Here is a 23403-nt window from a genome sequence, read left to right as displayed (position 1 = left end):
GTACGGCTCTTTCTTGTCTGTCGGGCCCTTCAGCTATCAGGAGGCAAGACGGAGAAAGAGAACATGTCTGAAAACGTGACTGAAATTACAATCGCTTGGCTTGCATCTTTGTCCCCCTCCGTGGCCACAGTGAAAGACAGTCTCTTAAAATAGCTCTCTCTCCCTGGTTATTTACATTACCTTAAGTGCTGTACTCTCTAACGTCTGGGACTCGGGGAGGAGCCACCCCGGTTGGGTGGGGTTACTGGTGGTCAGCTGGGGGAAGATGGACTGCGTGTTGGGGGGTGTTGGAGGGCGTGTAGCTCGCTGGCGCCCATTGCCATAAAATTCCACCAACCCCTGATGCTGGAGAAATGACGTAGGTGCCCCACCCATCCACTGCACCTCCTTCCTCCATCGTCTGCGTCCTCTTCGGTGTCCTTGAGAACTACGGCCAATCCCGTAAGAAGAGCAGAGGGTGGAAACAGAGGGAGAGAGGCGAGAGTCCCATATCCATTCATAGAAAGTACCTCAGAGAGCACTCATGATAATTAACAATTATGAAGAAAACTGTCGCTTGTCCGAAAGTCAATCCAGTTATTTAGGGCTTTACCGATGGCGAGGGGGTAGTTGGGGGATGGTTTTGACGTAGGAGTCTCCTCTAGAGAGCATTTGGACGGAAACCAAAACAGATTCATTCATTTACAACCAGTAGATATTTTTAGAACGTCCTATATGATGTCTTTACATGAGTCACTGGTATTTGGCCAGATTTTATTTTCAGTGCCTTCAATTTGCATTGGTCTATAATTAATAATTTCTCTGACATTGGATTTGACAGAAAATACTTTTCTAAATGTTCTTAAATGGATCCGATAAAGATCTTTGAAGGATCACGTTCATGCAAACTGAGAATTATGGTCCCGACCTGGTTTGGAAGAAGATTCTTTGAGTATCTAATCAGATCCTGAACAAACAACCAACACTAATTTTATTTTACACTCTTTACTTTATCTGTTACAGCTGTCTGCTCTCATTTCTTCCTGGACTTATTTTCCTGTTGACCAACCTTAACAGATAACAAGGGAATTCTGGGAAGCCAAGTCCCACTGGAGCACTTCCCCTCATTGTGGACGTGGAGATGAGGTACAGAGAGCGGACGCTGCGTTCAGATAAACATCTAACGTGGCGGAGTCTGGGATAACTTCAGAGAGAAGACGTGAGACAAGGGGACTGTCCAGGCCTCACACTGCCTGCTGGAAATGTTATCAGTGATCAGTAATGCAGTTTATTCATTGTTTGTTTGTTGAAGTCTTGGAATCGGATCCATATTTGCACCAAACAACCTGAGCACTGTCATCATTTATCAAATTTACACTAATATAATCAATATAATTCATAAAGGAGGTGAGCACAACAGCATCAATCATCCATCCATCCGTTATCTATGCTGCTTATCCTTTTGAGGGTCATGGGGGGGGGGCTGTCAATCAACAAATGTATAATATAAATAAGTCCACTACAACAACAGCTTCACATTTAGATTAATTACACAGTATGACACACAATTTAACAATTAAGTCAAGTAAAGCCATATTTAATATATACATAAAATAAATTAAAAAAAAAAAAGGGGGACTCCACCCATTTTAGACACTAAAATCATTTAATTCTCCTTATGATGACTAAGGAGTGTGAGTTGTAGAATGTCTTTCAGAAGCCACAAATCTAACAAAAGTTAAATCCAAACTAAATCCAGTATTTGGGCTCAACTCATTAATTCTGCAGCACATAATCCATGACACACTGGGAGGGGATGAAGGGCTCTAAAAGTATTTTAAAGTTAGTTTTAAATATGGTTTTGAGAATCAGACATGCTCAGTCTCTTCTCCTGATAGTGCGACACAAAGCATATCTTCACATCTGAGGCTGAGGCACCACAGTCACGTCGGCAGGCCGCTGTTTGAGTAACGTCTCTTGAGATTCAATAACAAGACGGCCAATTGAAATGTTTGGACAGGGTGATGGAGAGGAGGAGAATAAAATGGAGCTTTGAGAAGGAATTATGTGAAAGTTTGGGTGTCTCAGTGTATATCAATGTTAATCATTCCTGAATTTTGACTTGCTGGCACTATAGGTTTTAAGAGAACAGCCTCATGCACGAGCACACCCAGCATATACGATAATGTCACATCTCATTGTGTCCCGCACCTACATCTCTCCATCTCCTCCATTAGTCCCTCGGAGCAGCTGAGGAGCATCTTTAGCAAAATGAATATAGCAGCTGCTCTAATCGAATGAGCCACGAGAACCTAATTATAGAAGCAGCCTTGTTCCACTCGGGCCCGGCTGCATGTAGAACGTCTGGGATTCACCACAGCAACGAGACCGTCGTGCTGCAATCAGCAAACCCACCGACTCTTACTGAGCCAGAGCCACAAATCAGGTTCAGAGATGTGGAATTGGAGCGTGGAGTAAAACCAGTTTCTCAGCTCCTTCAAGGCCACATTTTAGAAGTGGAGGAGAGACAGAGTCAGTGGGTGATCAATCAGAATCAAATTTCTCCACTGGACCTGCATGTGATGAGAGTCGGTGCTGCAGGGATCGAGAGGGAGAAACAAACAAAGCTCTTACACGTGGAATTTGTGTGTATGAGCAACAGTGCGGTGGCCCTGAATTACAAATCATGAAATGGGAAAACACAACAGTAAATAAAAAGCACAACGACAATTCAAACAACACAACAGCAAATCACAAACCAACACAAATTTGTTGTTGTGTTTTCCCATTTGTAATTTTGATTTGCACTTCAGAGCCACTGCACAACAGACATGTCAGTAAATCACAATGTGTTTTCAGTTTTTTTCTTCTTTTGACATTTTGACATTTTCCCAAAGTTATAATTCATTCATGTTAATTCACGTTAATATTTTAAAATTCATTGTTTTAATAAAACATTTTTACCAAACTTGCTGCTAAAAACAGAATCCCTTTTAGACTGCAAAATAAATTACATGTACTCTCTTTGATTTGATTTCAGTCAAAATGTCGCTGTGTTTTTTCATTTTCAATGAATAAAATATATATTTTGTGTCATTCCTATTCTTATTTTAAGGACAAATTTCTGCATAAATTGTGCAATTTTTCTTATTGCTGTATAATGACTCAGCAAACAGTTTTTTTTAATAATATCTAGTAATAATACAAAATGAATTTGATGTGAATTTGATGCTGTTGGGATAAAATATTTGATAAGGATGTTATTCTCTAATTAGATACTTGTCATTGTGAGTGCTATGTGAGATTCAAAAGTCTAAAGCAACTTTAAAATCATAATGCAACAGTGGTTTCCTTATTTCTCCTTATTCTTGCTCGTGTGTCCTTATTCATATGACGGCTGTTCTGTGTTACAACATGTTCTCCCTCAGCGCTTCTCTTCTCTAAAGACAGGAAGGCAGGGGCAGGCGGGTTCATTTTTTTTTTTCTTCCCATAGAAAGTCAGTGGGGAGAATAATGTAGTGGCCACGGACACACATACAAAAAGCACACATTAGCCCCTGGGGACCTGTTCACTCTGCAAATGAAGAGGAGGGAGGGAGGTGGGACCAACGTGAACCATTCACACACACAAGGGCCCTGGACAGGATGGTCGTGGGGGGTGGGTGACTCGAAGACATAAAGAAGGAGAGATGTGACATTTCTGATGAAAATGCTGTTTGTATGTTGCATCATTTTATTTACATAATTGAAAGCTATGATTATTGGTTACTATGACACTGCAGGAGGGGCAGCGTTCAGGGACAGTGATGGCGAAGCGCAAGAGAAGAAAACAAAGGACAAAGCCAGGGAGAAAATGTTAGGAGGGTCGTCATTCCTCTTAGCTCATCACGACGCACATGACCGTCCAGCCCCGCCCTGTCTTATATGTGTGCGTGTGTGTGTGTGTGTCTTTAGTATCACAATCAGTCCCCTGGTTGAGTCTGAGCCAGAGGATCCATTAGGGCTGATTGAGGAGCACAAGGGTGCAGATTTAACCCTGAGAGAAGGTGACAGGACCATGCACGCACACACACACACACACACACACACACACACACACACACACACACACATAATTCAGTCATCAAAAGCACAATGGAAACTAAAGCCACAAGCGATGCCACTAGGAATGTAAAGACACACACAAGCACATTGTCATGATATTGTCCCCAATAATGACAGTTTCACAATATACATGCACAAAGTCTAGCACAGTCCAGACCGCCTTGAAACATTTTTACCCACATTTCAAATACGTGTTTAACATGAACACTAAAGCAGCAAGGGGGAGGGTTCATCCTCCACCCAGTGGGATGGAGCTGCAATAGCGAAGTCCCACTGATACACACCTTCAACCAATTGGGAGTCAGTCTCAGCTGTCAATCATGACGTTTCATTACATTCATATAGGATCAAATAACAAATCAAAACCAAACTTACTGAGAAGACGAGCTTGTGTTACCTAAAATGACATTAACTGTATTTGAGACACATTTATCTGTCGTGTACTTGTTAGTTTGGCCCATCTGCTAACATGGAGGAGTCAGGATGTACAATCTATACTGTGGCCAGCCACTAGGTGGTGATGAGACACTCTGGTTTCACTTTTGAGGAGCGGTCCTGTCGTCCATCTTTGTGTGAGTCATATGTACTAAAGTGCATTTGAATGGTGCTTAGCTTCAACAAAACAGTGAACAAATTTACAACTGAACAAAGTGAATACCTTAAAGGCACAACAGCAGAAACACACATAGAAACATACAGCCAGTGTGATAAATGAATACATGTAATAATTAGGCCAAAGACAAATGACTGATGATGTTACTGTTGTCCGAGGAACATGTAAACCCTTAACTGTTAAACTAACTATTTCTCAATGCTTGTTTCTACTGCCCTCAAGTGGCCAATAAAATCAGTTTTTGCAGGTTTAAAGAGAGAATTCACAACCCTGAGAATTAGGCAGTACACGTGTAGAACTATATAACTGTAACTCATCACTTCTGGGTACCACTGCTGAGGGGTCAGAGCTGAAAATAAGAGGTTTGAAACTTATAGGCAGGGTTGATAAGTACAATTCACTATAAAGAAGGCTCTGGTTAAACTGTGCTATCATGAGAGTTTGTAATGTGCTGCACTATTATTGACTAATTTTGCAAAATTGAACAGTGGTAAACAGACACCCATGCACCTATGTTTCATTGTGTATCAGTTTAAATTGTTCAATTCAGTTCCAATAAGGAGCCTTGTGGAAATTACCAGTAAATCTACAGTCACATGTTCCCTGTCTGCTGTAATCATATCTCTATATAAACACCAAGATCTGTATCCTCACTGCTCACTATAGTTTTACAGCCTCCGGATTCCTCCTCCTGTCCTGCACTGAGTTGTGTCCAGACCAATCCAGCTCATTCAGAGGAGGGGAGGCACATAAAGGGCTCGGGAAAAGAGAGTGAATAAGGAAGATTCAGTGTCTCGGCTCTCTCAGAGTGTCGGACAGCAGCAGGGGGAGGATCACTGGAGAGGAACCGAGCGAGGGTGAGAGACGGGAGACAGCACATGGGTGAAAGGCCGAGTGATGTAGCGAGCTCAGGGAGGAGGAGTGTGTTGAGGAGGGGACGCCGGGGGTCACACTCCGGTACACTGCAGAGTGACAGTGTTGGGCTGGGTTGTCACATCAGGAGGATGTCTTATGTCACAAGCAGGAGGTCACATGACTGCTCAGAGTGAGGGACAGGTACAGGACACACACACACACACACACACACACACACACACACTGTACAGATGTCAAAAGAGCTGAAGAACTTAGTCACGGGAATCCGACAGCGCCTCAAACACAATCAACATGCAGGGAATTCAAAACCCCAAAAAGTAATTGTATTCTGGAGTAATTTGAAATGGGCGTGGAAAAATGGCTCAACAGCGCCATCTAAGGAAAAGCCCGTCAGTTAGCTTTCACCGATCTTCACAAAATTCGTAGCCCAGGTGTATCATGACCAGACAAACAAAAATGGTCAGAGGTGCAATTGGAAAAAAGAAACAGGAAGCCTGCCATTTTGACTTTAGTGGCCATATTGGCCATTTTCCACATTTTTACTTTGATGTACTTGTCCCAGGGCTTTCATCAGATCAACTTCATATGGAGATGCGTGTCATCACAACAAGATGGAGATAAAAACTAACTCAAAGATCGATTTTTCGTCACACGGTGTGACCGTGGCGTGGCGTCAAAGTTTGATAACACGCCATCAAAACATGAGGTTTTGTATCTCTGACATATTTGTTCCAATCGAGTTCCAAACTAGACATGTAAGACAAAAGTCCCGGCCTGATGACATCTACACAGAAATCATGACTTAAAAACACAGCGCCCCCTGGTGGCGACAGGAAGTGATGAACTGCTCCTGGCTGCTTTACAATATACAGCTCAAAAGAGCTCAGTCAAGTCATTGGATCATGGTCAGAATTGTGACATTTCCTCAAACCGTGTAAACATTGAGGTGCGGCGAAGGTTCATCCTTCGCCAAAGGAGACGATGTTGTCATAAGTCCAGTGTGCATTGTCCTATCACCGCCAAACTGATGTCTCATGATCAGAGACCAAGCCTGAACAGCTCTATGTGTCAATATTTCCTCAGTGTCATAGCGCCACCTACTGATTCGCCATGAAACAGGAAGTACTTTGTAAATCCACTCTGCATTATCCAACCGGCTCTGAACTACTGACCTATGATCACAATCCTGACCTGAACACATCCATATATTAATATTAGTTCAGGGTCATAGCGCCACCTACGTTACGTTACTTTACGTTACTTTACGTTACTTTTCGTTACTTTTAGTTACTTTAGTTACTTTTCGTTACTTTTCGTTACTTTTAGTTACTTTTCGTTACTTTTCGTTACTTTGTAACTTTTCGTTACTGTTAGTTACTTTTCGTTACTTATCGTTACTTTGTAACTTTTAGTTACTTTTAGTTACTTTTAGTTACTTTGTAACTTTTCGTTACTTTTCGTTACTTTTCGTTACTTTTGTACTTTTAGTTACTTTTCGTTACTTTCGTTCCTTTTCGTTACTTTCGGTACTTTTAGTTACTTTTGTACTTTTAGTTACTTTTTAGTTACTTTCATACTTTTAGTTACTTTCGTACTTTTAGTTACTTTTTAGTTACTTTCGTACTTTTAGTTACTTTTTAGTAACTTTTGTACTTTTAGTTACTTTCGTACTTTTAGTTACTTTTCGTTACTTTCGTTCCTTTTCGTTACTTTCGGTACTTTTAGTTACTTTTGTACTTTTAGTTACTTTTTAGTAACTTTTGTACTTTTAGTTACTTTCGTACTTTTAGTTACTTTTTAGTTACTTTCGTACTTTTAGTTACTTTTTAGTAACTTTTGTACTTTTAGTTACTTTTTAGTTACTTTTGGAACAATTATGGCTAAAATATGATATTGAGAATTGCATCTAAATTGTATTTGATGTCTGTAAAACACCTTGTGACCCTTTTGTGTCTCATCAAAGGTCATACTTCTTCTAACCTGTTAAAGGCCTCGTCCAGATCTTCACAGTCACAGCAGCATCCGTACTGGTAGATATCACACTCGCAGCAGCACATCGGATCATCTGGCTCCGGAGGATTTAACTTCTCCCATTTCATTATGGCTTCCTGAAGTTCACAGGGCAACTTCGTTCTCTGGAGCGATGCACAAATGAACTACACCATTAAAACAAACTATTAGTGCAGGGAACATATCTATGGAAATGTACTGACAGAATCTATAACACAAAAACACACACACACGATCTATAACTTTGAAAAAAGCACATATATACATACATATCAACATATATATAGGAGCAATTATCGTAATTATAGAGGGTTTACTTTACATCTGAATTGGCAGCAATATTTCATCTATCTTACTGTCTATAATGATATAAAACCACTTATCAATTAAAAGCAACTAATTAGGGCCCGAGCACCGAACGGTGGGATGCCCTATTGATCGCTCTCTCCACTAACCGCAACAGGCTTCAAAATGCCTGTGCTCGGGCCCGTTAGTGCTACAACGTAGCCCTAGTTTCTATATTTTTTTATAAACCTAGATCAATAAACCTAGATCAGTCAGTTTTTTTTTGTCCAGATCCAAAGGGACACTGAGTAAACGTCATTTGTATATCTCTTTCTCTCTGTCTTGTGACCACTAGGTGGAGCAGACGCACTGAAAATAAGTAACCTCAACATATCGATTAAACTTTATTCAAATAGCAGATTTCAAAGTCATCAAATGCAATTCAAATTGCTTTGCAGGGGATTGGAAAAAATACAGGTTATTAAAAATTTGTCTGGACATTTACTGTTGCTGATCTTAAAACTGTATCTAAATACAAACTTGGGTTCTGGTTAGTTTTCCTCCTTTCAACTGAACTTACCTCAACTGAACTTGTGGCCCTTCATCTGTTTGAGCCTCGCTAAGTTGTCACTTATTGCAACATGGAACATATGAGATAAAGAGTAAATCACAACGTCTTTACACAGAACTGGCTTTTTATGAAGATAAGCAGCACCAACACATTTATTTTCTGTCTCTCCCTGAACAACCAAAACATATAAAAGGCCTGAACTCTTGATTGTCTTCTGTGAGGGTCAACAACACTAATTAGAAACATGAAGTAACTGTAAAAACAACATTGGAGGGAGGGGTCTTAGGAGGGACGACTGTCCTAGACAATGACACAAAAACCTTTTTACACTTGATCAGTAAATGAGATGCCAGAAATTCTTCCAGTAGCCTTCATTCTCTGGAGGAGATGGTTGGAGAGCTAAACTTTACAACTTCCTCTGTCCAATTATCGCCCGCCAGACTGTGAGAAAGATGGTGACCTTAACGGCAATGACACAGACATGACACAGAGAGGACGACAACGCTGGTGTTACTGTATGTGCAGACAGAAAGAAGGAGACAGAGACGTCACAATTCATTTCTTTACAGCAAAACAAGAGAGCATTTTGTTCAGTTTTTAACTAATGGAAACAAATAACAATAATAATAATAGCAATAATAATAAAATAAATTTGGTAGCACTTCTAAATGAGTAAAATGCAGCTCAAAGTGCTTTATAAAACATGTAATAACAAAATAACAACAGATGCTTAAAAAAGAAAACTACCGGTTGTCTTTAAGCTTGAGAAAAGTTGAACATAATTTAGTACAGTAGGTTTAGTACTACATTAAAAATCTCTGTTAAGAAATACATTAGGAATACAACCTGCTTCTTCACTTACTGTCCACTAGAGGTCGCTCTAATACAATGATTTAAAAGTCTCCATTGGGGGAAAACTGGGTGAAACATATAAGAGGAACAAGGAATAAGGAAACAAGTTTGTGTGCTTTCATTTGCGAAAAGTGGACATGATGTTATTACCACCATGAATTATGATTTTTTTTTTGACAATAAGATCTGGATTATTAAATGTCTTCCAACTGTATCTTCTGTACCTGGTCTTTTCACTGAATCAGACACATTATAATTTTCATGAACAGCCTTAACTCCACAAAGCAGAGAAGTGTCTTTATTGCTTTTATTTATTCATCAGTATTTATTGGCACGTCATCACAGTGGAAACTAAAATGTTTTTTTGTTTTTTCTGTAATCAACTATAACTTCTGCCTTGTTTGAGCTCATTTGAATACAGATATATAGTTTTTTACAAATATCCAGATGTTATAAATGACTTTCACTTCATCAAAGCACATTGTATCGTGCCCTTGAATCAGCACAAACATAATCCTGTTTATTGTACAACTGTATCAACGGCAATTTCACTGCGACACCATTCTGACTGGTGTTGATTACTTCCTGTATCATTACGCTCCATTTTTTTTGTGAGCTGCAGCTGAGTCACTAAATGTTTATGTTCTCTGAAAGCTAGTTTGTTTGGGAGCAGATGGATACAGATGGATCCTAATCACGAGTCGCTCTTATGAACATCTGACGCTCTTTGTGAATCAAGCTAAATTCAACATCTGAGATAACACAACATTTTTACATCCTCTGCTGCGATGAGCAGTAATGTCAGTGGTGTGTGTGGTGAAATATGAATTCGGCCCCTGCTGCAATTCAAGACCAGTTCCCAGAGCTGTTTGGTGTTAAGCTGAAATCGATCCTGGGTTGAGACTTATTGTGTCTGAGGAGGAGTGAGGCCTCTTTACGATTTTGGAGACAGCACAGATCAGTCAGACCGACTTTATCTTTCCTTTAAAGGTACGTCATTCTTATTTTAGTGCAGTGGTGAACACGCTGAGACCCCTGGCCAACACATTACCTCTCGGCTGTAAACTGAGGGATCACTGGTGAATCAGAATTTGAAAAATAATTGCTCCAGGGGCCAATAATGTCACGGACCCTTTCCCCCTTAACTCTGACCATGCAGCTTAACTGCCTGAGTTCTGAAATAATACTAAGGCCACCAACCATGTTAGCAACACTTGATTATGCGCATATCAACACAAGAATAATGCATAAGAAAAACAAGCACAAAAGGTAACAAGTGACGAATAAATGCAAAGTAAAACCACAAAATCTTCTAATTGTAGCACATGGTACAACATTACGTACGGCTTTAACCTTGCAAGGAGCTTTGTACCGGAGACACAACATGACTGCCGGCAGGGTGCACGTAAACTGTCATTGAGACATAAAGGACTTTCTGAGCTTTGCAAAAGTGTTACAAGAATTAAAACCCAGTGGCTTAACGTAGCTTCTGTTTGACAATTATGTAGCTGCATGGGGATTCTTTGCTGCAATACCACTAGCGGCCACTGAATAAAATTAAAATACATCTACGGTTCGGCCAAACCTTGGCTACAAACTGTGCCCTGTCTGGTTCGGTTCAATGTCCGAAATTGTACATTCTAAATTGGCTTTTTAACTTTATTTGTGGACTTATTATCACGACAGAGTACTATGGCCTCTTAATCTACGATTTTGAGAATGAAGTCGTAATATTACAAGAATAAGTTTTTACGAGAAAAAGTTTATAGTTTTTACGATTGACTTTTTAAAGTAAAAAAGTTGTAATTTTACGAGAAAAGGTTGTAATTTTTTATGATTATGAACTTTTTTCTCATTAAAGTGCAACCTCATTCTTGTAAGATTATGACTTTCTTATGAATATTCTCATAAAATTCCAACTTTATTTTTGTAATATTACGACGTTATGATTTGTTTCCCCTCAACATGACCTGAACACTCCCAAATGTTCCTTACAGTGTAATAAATGCATATATATATTTTATATAAAATGTTTGGCTCTTTTAAATCTCTTTGACTTATAATTTAAATCATGTCTAAAATGATCTTCCGTATCCTACAGGTTTGTAAAGTCTGAAGTAGAGGTTTCCAGTGAACAGTTAAACTCGGTGTAGTCCGTCCTTCTCCTCCTCCCACTCAGCCTGGACCGTATAAACATGACAGCACCGTGACGAGGAACCTCCCCAACTGTGCGTCCTCGTTAGGGAGCCTACAGACACACCGCCGGGATTAAACAGTAACAAGCCCGAGAGAGATAATGGCAGAGACCGGCAGCCAAACTTCAACTTTCCCGGAGATAGTGGAGCTGAACGTGGGCGGGCAGGTGTACGTGACCCGGCTGGAGACCCTCACCTCGGCGCCCGACTCTCTGCTCTGGGCCAAGTTCACCCACAGCTCCCCGGGCGAGCTGCCCAAAGACAGCAAGGGCCGCTTCTTCATCGACCGGGACGGCTTTCTCTTCCGGTACATCTTGGATTACTTGCGGGACTCGGAGCTCTCCCTGCCCGAGTTTTTCAAGGAGCGGAGGCGGCTGCAGAAGGAGGCGGACTTCTTCCAGCTGGCGGAGCTGTCGCGGCTCCTGGCGCCCGGTAAGGACGGCTCGTACACGGAGGACAGCGGGGAGCCGGAGGAGGCTGAGCTCAGCAGCCCGGTCACCTCCTCCTCCGACAGGACGCCGCGCTCCCCCGGGGCCGACTCCGGATACATCACCGTGGGGTACAGAGGCAGCTACACCATCGGTAGAGATATCCAGGCGGACACCAAGTTCCGCAGGGTGGCCAGGATAACCGTGTGCAGTAAGATCTCTCTGGCCAAAGAGGTGTTCGGAGAGACCCTGAACGAGAGCCGGGACCCGGACCGACCCCCGGACAGATACACCTCCAGGTACTACCTCAAGTACAACTTTCTGGAGCAGGCGTTCGACCGGCTGGCCGAGGTTGGCTTCCACATGGTGGCCTGCAACTCCACCGGGACCTGCTCCTATGGCGGCAACGACCAGGGGGATGACAAACTGTGGACCAGCTACACCGAATATGTTTTCAGCCGGTGAACGGACCCGAAGCAAAGGATTATAAACCAGTGTCATCTACCATCAACAGTAGATTTAACATGAAAACCACAGATTCAGCCTCTTCTGATCTGCTCTGTACACTGAGAAGAAAAGTTTCCCAACTTAAGAACATACTTCTATGGTAACACACAAATAAACTAAGTTTGTTTAAAGTAAAGTTAAAAAGTTATACAAACACAATAAATTCATTTTTAGTTGAGAAAACTTTGTGTTACCAATTTAAGTAATATCTTTGAGTTGATAAAACAATTAGGTTTTTTTTCAGTGTACTGTGGCATCACGTTACAGCCAGACAGATTTTCTCTTCTTGTCTACAAAAAGACATTTTCCAAAATTCAAATACAAATCTCACAAAGTAGTGAGAATAAAAACATGACGTCTTTGTCACTGGATCATAATGTTAATGGCCTCATATCGCGGCTTTCACAAACACTGCTTTCTTCCAAGTAGAAGTAAAGTTAGAGTGTTTACTGGAGGTGTAAGAAATGTACGGTGCTGGTTTCTGCTGATCCTCACTGAGCTCTGTGTACATTGTCACGTTATTGTGAGGCTGCACATGTTCTGAGCACATTATCCAGGACACGCATTTTCGGTAAATAGCTTGGATTTCGACCTGCAACTCCTTCGATCCTCCTCATAACGTTCAAGTCTTTCCTTTTTAGGAGCTGATGGATAAGAAAGACAGTACAATGATATATTTTTATATATTTTTTTGCTTCACTTGAATATCGACCTCACATCATCACCGCTTTTAAGATTACACAATGGGACCTCGTCCCAGCGTTATGTTGTCATCTATGCGCTGTTGTCATTTCTTTTTTTCTCTTAAAAATACAAAGCTACAATAAATAAAGTGTGACATGTGTAACACTTTCCACCTCACTGTTGCCTTGAGTTCAGTTCCACTTTTTAAGATTTATGTCTTTTCCAAATACACTGACGCTTCTTTTCTCACAAGTTAGCATTAGAATGACATTTTCCTCTCAGGTCACAAGTGGCTCAATGATTTTAAATCAAGATATTTCAGATGTTTACACGACCACTTCATGCATCAGACGGACTTGACCGCACTCGAGGATACTTTTATTGGTGTGCACGTATTAGCAATGAAGTCTTACCCCTATGATATGATGTATCTACCAAATGACCTAAGTACAGGATATAATGCCAACAAAAAGAGATGATGTTATAACTGTCTCGCGGAGGAGCTGCATAAACTTAACACAACAGCTACGTGATATCGGACGTAATCTGACCCCAAGTCAGATGTTTTCTAGTAAAGGCTATAGCATCCATCATCACACTAAAGTCATACAGAAAGGAGACAAGTTGTCTTAATTCAAAAGTAAGTCTGTGCAGTCGAGTTTAGGTTCATCATTACTTTGTTTATCATACAAAGTAATGATTAGTTAAAGTTATATGTATGCCACTGTTTCAAGAGAACAACTTCTTTATTTAAACAGAGGTCTTAACCAGTTTGAGCTAAAATTAAAATAAATGCAGACAAATTGTGGCCAAAAGCAGAGCAGTGTCCTTCGCTGCAACAGAAGAGCTCTGTTATCTCTCCTGGGCAGGATGCTAAGAAGGAGGAGGGGTGGGGGGTGGGGGGGGGGGGGGGTTCCTCTCTGGCTGACAAGTACAGTAATCAAATGTCTGTTCCCTTGTGGGATTCTGGGGCACACATCCAAAATGTCCCAGGATAAGGTTTAACACAAAAGAGTATTTGTGTGGGCTGTGTGAACTTGAATAGAAATGCGTGAAGAAGAAAAAACAGCAGAATGAATCAGTTATTTGTTCGCTGTCCAAGAACACTTCAGCTGGTTCTGTAAAATACATTAGAGTTGATTTGTTTCCTAACTTTCCACTGTAGCCACATGGAGATGCATGAATATGGATGCATACACGTGAATGTGTTCACACTCCTCCGAGAACCCAACCTCCCACGCACCCCTCTGCTACCAAGGAGCTTCATGAGCTTCAAAGATAGACATGTCTACACAAGAGACCCGGTATCTGCTGTCAGCTGAAGCTGCCATCTGGACAGGAAAAAGGAAGGATCGGCCGCAACTCTTCCTCCAGTGTGATCTCCAGAAACAGGACATTGTACTTAACCCGAAACCCGACGACTGACTCTCGGCCCTCGATCATACATTTTACTTTGCATCTTATTGTGAGAAAGCTGAGGCGAAGGTGCCCTCCAGTAGCTTCCATCATCTACATTAGACCGAGACCGCATGAGATGAAGGGAACAATTGTTGCTGAAAAGACGCATTAAACACCTAATTAAATTTGAATGTCCTTTTTATGTTCCTCTGAGGTGATGATGAGTTTCTCTGCCAGGCAGCTATTTCCAATACAGGCCTTGTTGTGTGTGTGCGTGTGGTGTGTGCGTGTGTGTGCGTGTGTGTGGTGTGTGTCCTCAGTGATAAAACACCTCCCAAAACACATTTCACTTGGATGTTTGCTTCTTTTTTTCTGTACGAACACTCCGTCAGCCAAATGCTAAAAATGTGCACACACACACACACAGTAACACACAGAGCACAGCAGGGAGACAGATAAAAAGAGCCAAATTAACCAATTTGCAGAGTGGGAGATAACACAGACACACTGGCTTTCTTCATATCAGCCTCCACGTGCTAAATCTTTCACACTTTCTCTCACAGTCTTACTGTGACCTCCATGTCTTTAATGCTGTTTATTTAATTTTTATTTAATTTTATCGCCCTCTCCTCTGTTATAGATAAAGTATATCACACTGATTACAGAGAGAACAACACATGAATAATTGATTCAAGCTGTGTTTCTCTTTGTTCAGATCAGGCGTGAGGGCAGAAAATAAAAACAGGATGAACAGTTAAATGTTAGAATATTCTCCCCTCATCTCCATGTCGTCTAAATCGTCCCGTTTACCGTGGAGCTGCTTCACAGTGAGTAATGACGGCGGCGCTGCATTTGCATTTATCCGCTCCATATTCTGCAGGATCCCCCAAGTACTTAAGTTCTGTTGTGAAGCACCAGCATGAAAAGCGAGGAAACCCTCTGAGACTTTTCTGTGGTTTAAAAACTTTCTCCCACTTGAAAATTAACTCTTCACAAGGATTTAACAATAAAAAAAGGCCACTATAGGTCATAGAAAGAAGTGAGGATATTATTTTCCCACATGACTTTTTCAGAGGGGTGAAAGAGGTTAAAGTATTCGGCTCTGCAACATATATGCTGCAGCCATTAGAGCCCATGTTGTTAATAGCAAACCAGCACGTCAACAGCAAAATATTTCACAATCTACAACATGAAACAATCCAATGATATCTTCATTTGCAGAGTAGATATATCTTATTCATGCATGTGAACACAGTCCATTTGCCTGCAGAAAATTAATGCATTTATTACATTAAGAATACATAATAAATGACCCTATTAATCAGTTGTCTGACATTTTGAAATGTGCTTATTGGACTCTCTTGCTCAGAGTTAGATCAGATGATAAATTCCACCGCCATATATTTCTGCCAGTTAGCTTAGCTTTGCAGAAAGGCTAAAACAAAAGGGATTGTCTTGCCTAAAGCCAAATCTCAGTATAACGTAAATGGCCCAACAGCTCTTTCAAAACTCAACGATACAAATACACCCACAACTTGTTTTTTAGACTTCAGTATCTAACAAACAAATGAGGAATAGTGTAACTATCCACTGGTGAGGCTACATACAGACAAGAGAGTGGTATCAAGTCTTCTCATCTAACCACAGACAAGAAGCAGGAACACAAATATGTGTTCCTCATTCTCTTAAATGATGAAATATTTGTTTAAATCAATGATCATTGAAGAAAACTACCAAATATTTGTAGTCTAAAACTATGAATGTACCTTGAAATATCTAAGTTTCCTGGTTCATCCATCCGATCTTGACTGCTCATCATCATTGAGGGTCGCTGGGAGAGCTGGAGCCAATCCCAGCTGACAAATAAGGCGTGAGACAGGATATCACTGGGCCAACATACAGAGACAAACAACCTTTCACCCTCACATTCACACCTATGGTTAATTTAGAGCCTCCAGTTGACCTAACCCCAATTCGCATGTCTCTGGACTATGGGTGAAAGATGGAAACATTTAATTCAAACTCAAAAGCCTCGGCCCAACCAGGAACCAGAACCACCACGTCACCCCCAAACACTTCTTTAGTGGTTTCAGTTGTTTTTGTAAACCCCTTTTTGAAATTTGAACTATACTGATAGATCCGGGACCAGGTTTGCACAGGGAACATTCTTTCTGTGAGGCGACAGCGCTAACCACTGAACCGCTGTGTCACTATATTTCACCAGATTTGTTCTGCAGCTTCTTCACAGCTCTTTAATCTCCTCAGTTATCTTGGTATGAGAGTGAACACTTCACAGTTTGAATAACCCCCCCCACATGCTTTACAGCAAATGTAAAGTACACATATTTGTAACAGACCAACACGAGGGTTACATCACTGCAGACTGTTTGCTGACCATCCGCAAACATAATTGGCCCGTGCAGTGAAACGCTTGTGTTACCAAGCAGTGAAACCACCAAGGGTCCATACATCCCTCGAATCATAAACAGCCCTCGGGATTGCGCTCGAGTAAAAATGAAATGTGTGTTTGTGTCTCATCGCCGTGCATATGATGTATTACTGACCTTTTCCCTTTCTACAAAGTTCTAAAGCACTTCACAAGAAAAACAAACATCCTCTTTCAGAAGTCCTTCCCCGGAGCAGTCGACTGGCCAAGCCACTAAAACGCGCTTTAAAGCCACACTCCATCATTTGAAGGCGTAGCTATGCACTCGAGTTGTGACACACTGATCCGTAGCAATGTGACGCTGATCATTTTCAGCAGCATGATTCAGTTTTACAGTCTGACAGTTTTGTTATTGTCATGATGGATTGCAGCTGTATTTTACCTGATTTCCTCTTCAATTACTAGATAAGCAGATAGCGAACTTTGGGGTTAATGTTTTTTTCATTATTATTCGTGTGTGTGTCTGTGTGTGTGAGAGTCCAAGAGGAAATTAAATCACTGCACCAGAAAAATGGTACGATACAGGAAATGAAAGCAATAATAAATTCTAGTCAGAACTTTGCTTTGCAGTGTTGAGGGGGGCCTGACATAAGCCTGTTTCATCTTGTAAAAAGAAGTTCTAGCAATAAGACAAGACGTACAGGCAGGTCTTTGTTCTGTCTTGTTGCTGTGGAGCAATGCAAACAAAATACAATTTTTTTAAAATCACATCGCCAGACAAAACCTTCAAGTAATAAAATACAAATCCTCACATAACCTCATGTCTCACAACTTGCAGCTGCATGAAAGTCACGTATTCTCAGAGAATCAGGATTCTTTCATGTTTTCACGCAGCTGTGTGCAAGCGATGGGGAAAACAAATCTGATCCAATATATGATTTTAGAAATAAGTGTATATTTGGTGCAAAAATGAACAAAAATCTGGAAGTATGCCAACACTGTCATCTTTTGTTCGTGTTTTTCATTTGGATTCCTTAATTTCTACGATTTAAGGCTTTTCCTTAACAAGGACTTTGGTAAATCATGGGTTAAACTTCAGCTAGTTGGCCTGCTTGAAATTATAGAATACGTTAGAGTTGCTTAAAACTGATTGTCATTATTGGTTTTGATGTTTCAGGCAACTTTGTTTGCTTCTGAAAAAGGTAATCAATTTAAAAAATATGACTTGGAAATGGCTTCTCTTCTGCCATCAGGCAAAAGGTGTTTGAAAAAACCCAGGAGTGTCTGAGACAGAGAGACAGAGATTAAAATCTGTGATCCTCCAGTGGCCATGTTAACTGTCTCCTCCAAGGGCTCAGCCTCAGTGCCTCTGACCGTAAAGCTCTTTCTCCCTGTCTGCTCTGTGTTGCTGTGCCGGGCAGAGGGAGGGTGTAAATGTCGCCAGACTCCGCTGAGCTGCTCTCAGCTCCCAGCAGCAGACCGGATATTGGTGCAGCTCCCAGTGACAAAGCTGAGCCTTGCACTGTTCCGGTAAACTAAAAGGTAAAAGGCTGCCAGCATCAATCAGCTGCAGGGAACACAGAGGAAGAGAGGGAGCATCCTCCCTCCCTGCTGGGGCTGCATCGGGCTTCCTTTCACAAGAAGTGCAACCGCCTCCTCCCTCCCTGTCAGGTCTGTCTGAAAGGGCAAGACATGGAGGAGGCTGATTCAAAGTACAGCACTGAACCATCTTATCATTCTCAGGGCTGCAATCATTTAAGCTGCAACACCATCTCATATATATTGAGATCATATCTGTACTTGGTGTGACATGTTCCAACAAAACAGAGACGAAACATGAGGAATCACCTTCATTTGCCTTTGCAGCTTCTGTGGTTATTCATTTCTAGACAGTTCCTCTTTATGCCACATGCAAAAAGCAGCGTAGCAACTGCACTTTCTGGTCAGTGCCCGTGGTTTACCATTTACCATGACATCCACATAGAACTAACCATGATGACTTTGGTCATCATACGCACTTCTCCTGTACCATCAACAGGTTTACATTTGTAGGTTTTGAGTGAAATGACCCAACAATTATTGACTGCTGGATTTCCACAGGACACTCAGGTCCTTGCCGTGCTGAATAGTAATAACTTTGGTGATCCTGTGACTTTTTATCCAGCACCATCAGGACAAAATTCATATTTGACCAAATGCTTGCAAAACTAATATGTTCCCATCCGCTTCGGCTGCACTTTGTATTTTGTGCAATAAGTAAATGCTTAACATTTATACCAGATAAACATTAGTAGATCACGCTGGGCCAGTTTGCACTACTATGCTTACTTTATAGCATAAAATAAGTAACTAAAAACAAAACATGATCAGTAACAAGGGCACTTGAACACAAATAAGTCTGATATTAACTACCTTAAATGACATGTATGCTGATTTTTAAGTTTGGTCCACGTCACATCTGTTAACATGGAGGAGGCTGGGCTTGTGACCTATACTGCAGCCAGCCACCAGGTGGCGATCAAGACATTTTGGCGCAGGGAGCAGTTATGAAATGTTAAGATGCTGTGCATGAAAAATTGTTGAGGCATGATTGTATATATTAGCATCATAACTTTCCCTCTTAAGCGTTCACCTTGTTTAACCTCTGCACGCGCTCTAGCTCCAACATCATATTTAGTCATGATCACAGCTGAAGTGAGGATTTAAAAACAGATTCCAGGTCTTCCAGCCTGTCTGTCTGTTGAGGCTCTGGACAATGTTACAGACAGTGACGTCGCTGCTCTCTCCGTGGTCCAGACACACAGGGGTCGTGGTGAAATGGTCGCTGATGAGTGACAGGTAGACAAAGGGGTTAAATCCACATTTGCAACCATTTCCTGATGTCATCGCGCTTCCTCATCGGACTGAATAAACACAGTGTTCTCTGCAGCTTTTGTGATGTAATCTCCACAAAGACAGAGTCATACAAGAAAACCACCAAGCGGAAGTTTCTCTCTTTAGTTTTTTTTTTAAAAGAAAATCTAAATTTATAGTGGATGCCTGACTGTGGATGTGAGGGGACTTTTAACCAACATAACATTTTCGGTCAACCAAACATAAAAAAATTTGTGGGGAAGGTTTTGAATGGAAAACTTCTTTCCCTGAAGCTGAAAGCAGTTTTCAAAGGGTAATAAATATATTTGAGGGCTTCTCTCTGGAAAAAAAACTATTTTGCATAGTATCTGAGGTTGTTTTTCTGACATCCAAAGGAGGCACTGGAGGCTTCAAAAGTTTTGTCCTGGGTCATGATTTTCCACTCAGCTGCTCTGCAATTATGCCTCAAACAAGGAAAACAGTAACAGTAGCTTATATAAAATGTCCTGGTGACTATCAACACAGATCTGCCCCATCGTGCATTTCATGGTTACGTTGTTCCATGCTCACTTGTCGGTTAGAATTTAAAAACTCACTTCTGCATTATTCTTTCTGGTCCAGTTGGTTTTTAGCATGCGTTGAGATTACAGTGAGGCCTTTGTGCCACTTTTCATTAAGCCCTGCAGGTAAGGTTGTGCTCATTTCTATGATAGGATCCAGAAACGGCAAAAGAGCATTTAATCTCCGAAGAAATCAAACAAAGAGATGGGTCTGCTCTACTGAAGTCTGGATTCGATCATTCAGGAAAAAGCTCACATTTTCAACTACAAGAGTTTAACTTTTAATTAATTATTAACTATTAAGTTGAGAGGAATAGTTGAAACCACCGTTCTGTAAACACCATCCACTCAGTCGGCCTAGTTAATCTTTTAACTCTCTCACTTAATATGATGTTCCTACAAGTCAAGCCTGCCTGTTCTGACCCCCTCTGTTGTTTCCGGGCTTACTGGGACAGTGATATCTAACTGGGTCAGGCCGGAGTCACGAGAGTCATCCCAAACATATGGAGCATGTCAGAGAACTGAAAAATGGCCATACTCGAGTCTGTGGGGGACTGACTTCCCTCCTCCAAAAAGATCAGGTCACAGTAAAGCAGAAGAAAAAAACATTTCCATCCATCAGGCCGAGTGCTCGACGACCTCAGTTTAACATCTCAGTTTGACTTCTACGGTGCACAGAGAGCTCGGTTCTCTCAGTCAATAAAAGGAACTCTCCAAGGGAAGAACCTTGTAGACACTGCTACATTGACCGGGATAACACCTTAGATATTTGCCACTCATCTGCAGAAAAGTGGCATTAAACAAAACCTGAGCATTCATAAATGTCAGACAGGGGTGACGGTTGAGTTTGTGCAAGCTTTGGGAATAAGATTTGCATTTCTACACAACTTCCTCAAATGGATGAAATGCTGCTTTTGTGCTGCCCCACTTCCATTTCCTCACACACGGATAACATTCATGGAAAGTAACCTCATTTAATCAAACACAACTCGCCTATAACTTTTATATAACCACATTTCAAGAGAACTATTTTTGCGCCACAACCACAAACTCTTCCTTAGTTTTGGAGCAGAGCCTGAATCCACCATTTTATAAAATGTCACTTCCTCAATTAAAAAAGGTCTGAGGACACAAAACCTCTCTCTTCCCTTTTGTCACTCTTGTCTTGTGTCATCCATTTCCTGCAGCGGGTCCGTTCACTCAAACAAAAACTTTGTACTTCAAATGTCATGCAGCGCCTCACTTCAGCGGTTTATAAAAAGTGAAACTGGAGTCCATTAGTAACTGATACCAGAGTTGACTTTACAGCAGTCAGACCTGGACTGTGTTCACAAGAAATACCATAGACGATAGTGTCTCTATATATCGTGTTTGACATGCTAACATTTATGGGAATGTTTCATTTCATGATAAAAGACTTTGTTTGACCAAACCCTTTATATAGTAGTGTCGGGTGAAAGAAAGGGGAAGGAGACTAGTTTATAATAAGTAATGTATAGTCGTAGTATCTGAACAAGACGTTTCATTGGTGCCGTTTGGTTACACGGATAAATGGTTAACAGCAGAATAAATTTGTAACCATTTTCTTTCAATTTGATTGATTTTAATAACGAATCACGTCAATATGATTGTGTTCATATCAATATAACCTTATCAATATACTTTAATGCAAAGAACAAACAAGCACAGAACTGAGTCCAATGTATTTCTAAGACTTGTTAAACAAATGCAATGTTTATGCAATATGTTAAACATTGGAAGATTAGGTAAAGGTTATAGTCCTTCGTATATCAGAGCATTTAAATAAAAAGTGTTTACCCTCAACTCAGTTTCTTTCGACAGCATAAAAACACATGTAATCTGATAGCTGCTGTTAATTCTTATTTGTTTAGTAAATGATCCCTTTGGATAACATTGCAGTCAGCTAGTCATTAGTTTAACAATGACAAGTACCAGTGTTTTAGTTTCAATATAAGAAAATGTGAGCAGTGCACGAGACCATACAGAAGTCAAATTGTGCTTCAACAAGTCAACAACATTTTGAAAATGTTAAGTCTGCATGAGTGTTGCCTTCCTATTGCCATCAATGAGATGTCTGTTTCTCTATGAGACCAATGATGCCATCATGTGGCACATTAATGAATAACAAATCAAAGCATTTGCTGATAATGTTCAGTGCACTTTATTCACAAAAAAAATTTCAGTTAAGACGCCCATTTTCATGTGAGAAATACATGTGTTATATGCAAACCAATGATTTATTCATCCCAAAGTGCACATGGTGAGATTTCAACAGAACAGTGTTTAGAATGTGCCACCGTACATGGTTACATCAACAAGAAATATCTGTATTTAACACACTAATGGGCTCAGATCCAAGACAGCACAAAGATTTAATGAACAGCATCACTAACACTACAATAAAAGCATTAACCAAACACTAATTACAAGAATAATAAATGTCTTTACTACTTTATTTCATATATTAATCTACATTTTCTGGGAAATAAATTAGCATGAAAAGAAACAGGAAGTAGCACATTTGATTAAAAAGCAACGATTAAGAATCTTTGCTTGTGGATCCACAGAATGTCAAGATCTTATATCACAGAAGTTTTTAGTTTCACCAAAAGTTACTGTAGGAGACAAAGGTCACGGCTTGGCTGTGTGGACATTTCCCACTGCGCTGCCACAGTTTGTATTCGGCTGCTCACTCTGTGATCCGGAGCACTGCATGTCTGTCAGATGAAGGAGGCACCAGGGTCTAAAAGGTTAATTAACATCAGAGTTTTACTTGACTGGAAGTTTTGTGGACAGAGATTAAATCCAGTCACATTAAGTTTTAGTGTATGATCGAGATTCATTCCCGTTTTTGAAGACGAGGAATTGGCCATACAATCTTAAAAGCTGGGTTTCTGCAGCTTTCAACGAGTAAAATTAAAGACCTTTTATGAAATGTAAGACCTATGTCACATACGTCAGATGAAGGAATATCAAGAATCCCAGAGTTACTTTACACTTTACCGTAATTAAAGATAAGGTGAAGTAGCCTAATAACCTTCGATATCTCTTAAGCTGCAGGCAGAGACAGTAGGTATCATA

At 40.7% G+C, this 23403-nt stretch overlaps 1 protein-coding gene across 1 annotated transcript; it reads left to right on the top strand.

The window, feature by feature from the left end:
* Positions 1 to 11494: 11494 nt before the first annotated feature.
* On the top strand, positions 11495 to 13278 carry LOC117759245 (BTB/POZ domain-containing protein KCTD12-like). The gene has a single exon (XM_034581290.1). The coding sequence runs from the start codon at positions 11587 to 11589 to the stop codon at positions 12376 to 12378; it is 792 nt and encodes a 263-aa protein (XP_034437181.1). The 5' UTR covers positions 11495 to 11586; the 3' UTR covers positions 12379 to 13278.
* The last annotated feature ends 10125 nt before the right edge of the window (positions 13279 to 23403 follow it).

Source organism: Hippoglossus hippoglossus, chromosome 3, assembly GCF_009819705.1.
Source record: "Hippoglossus hippoglossus isolate fHipHip1 chromosome 3, fHipHip1.pri, whole genome shotgun sequence".
Lineage (NCBI taxonomy): Eukaryota > Metazoa > Chordata > Actinopteri > Pleuronectiformes > Pleuronectidae > Hippoglossus > Hippoglossus hippoglossus.
The sequence above is the reverse complement of the archived record's forward strand: the minus strand, read 5'-3'. Positions and strand labels throughout refer to the sequence as shown.

What these genes read in the sequence shown, in the direction of transcription:
- LOC117759245 (XM_034581290.1), top strand. Translation starts at nt 11,587, where the DNA reads ATGGCAGAGACCGGCAGCCAAACTTCAACTTTCCCGGAGATAGTGGAG.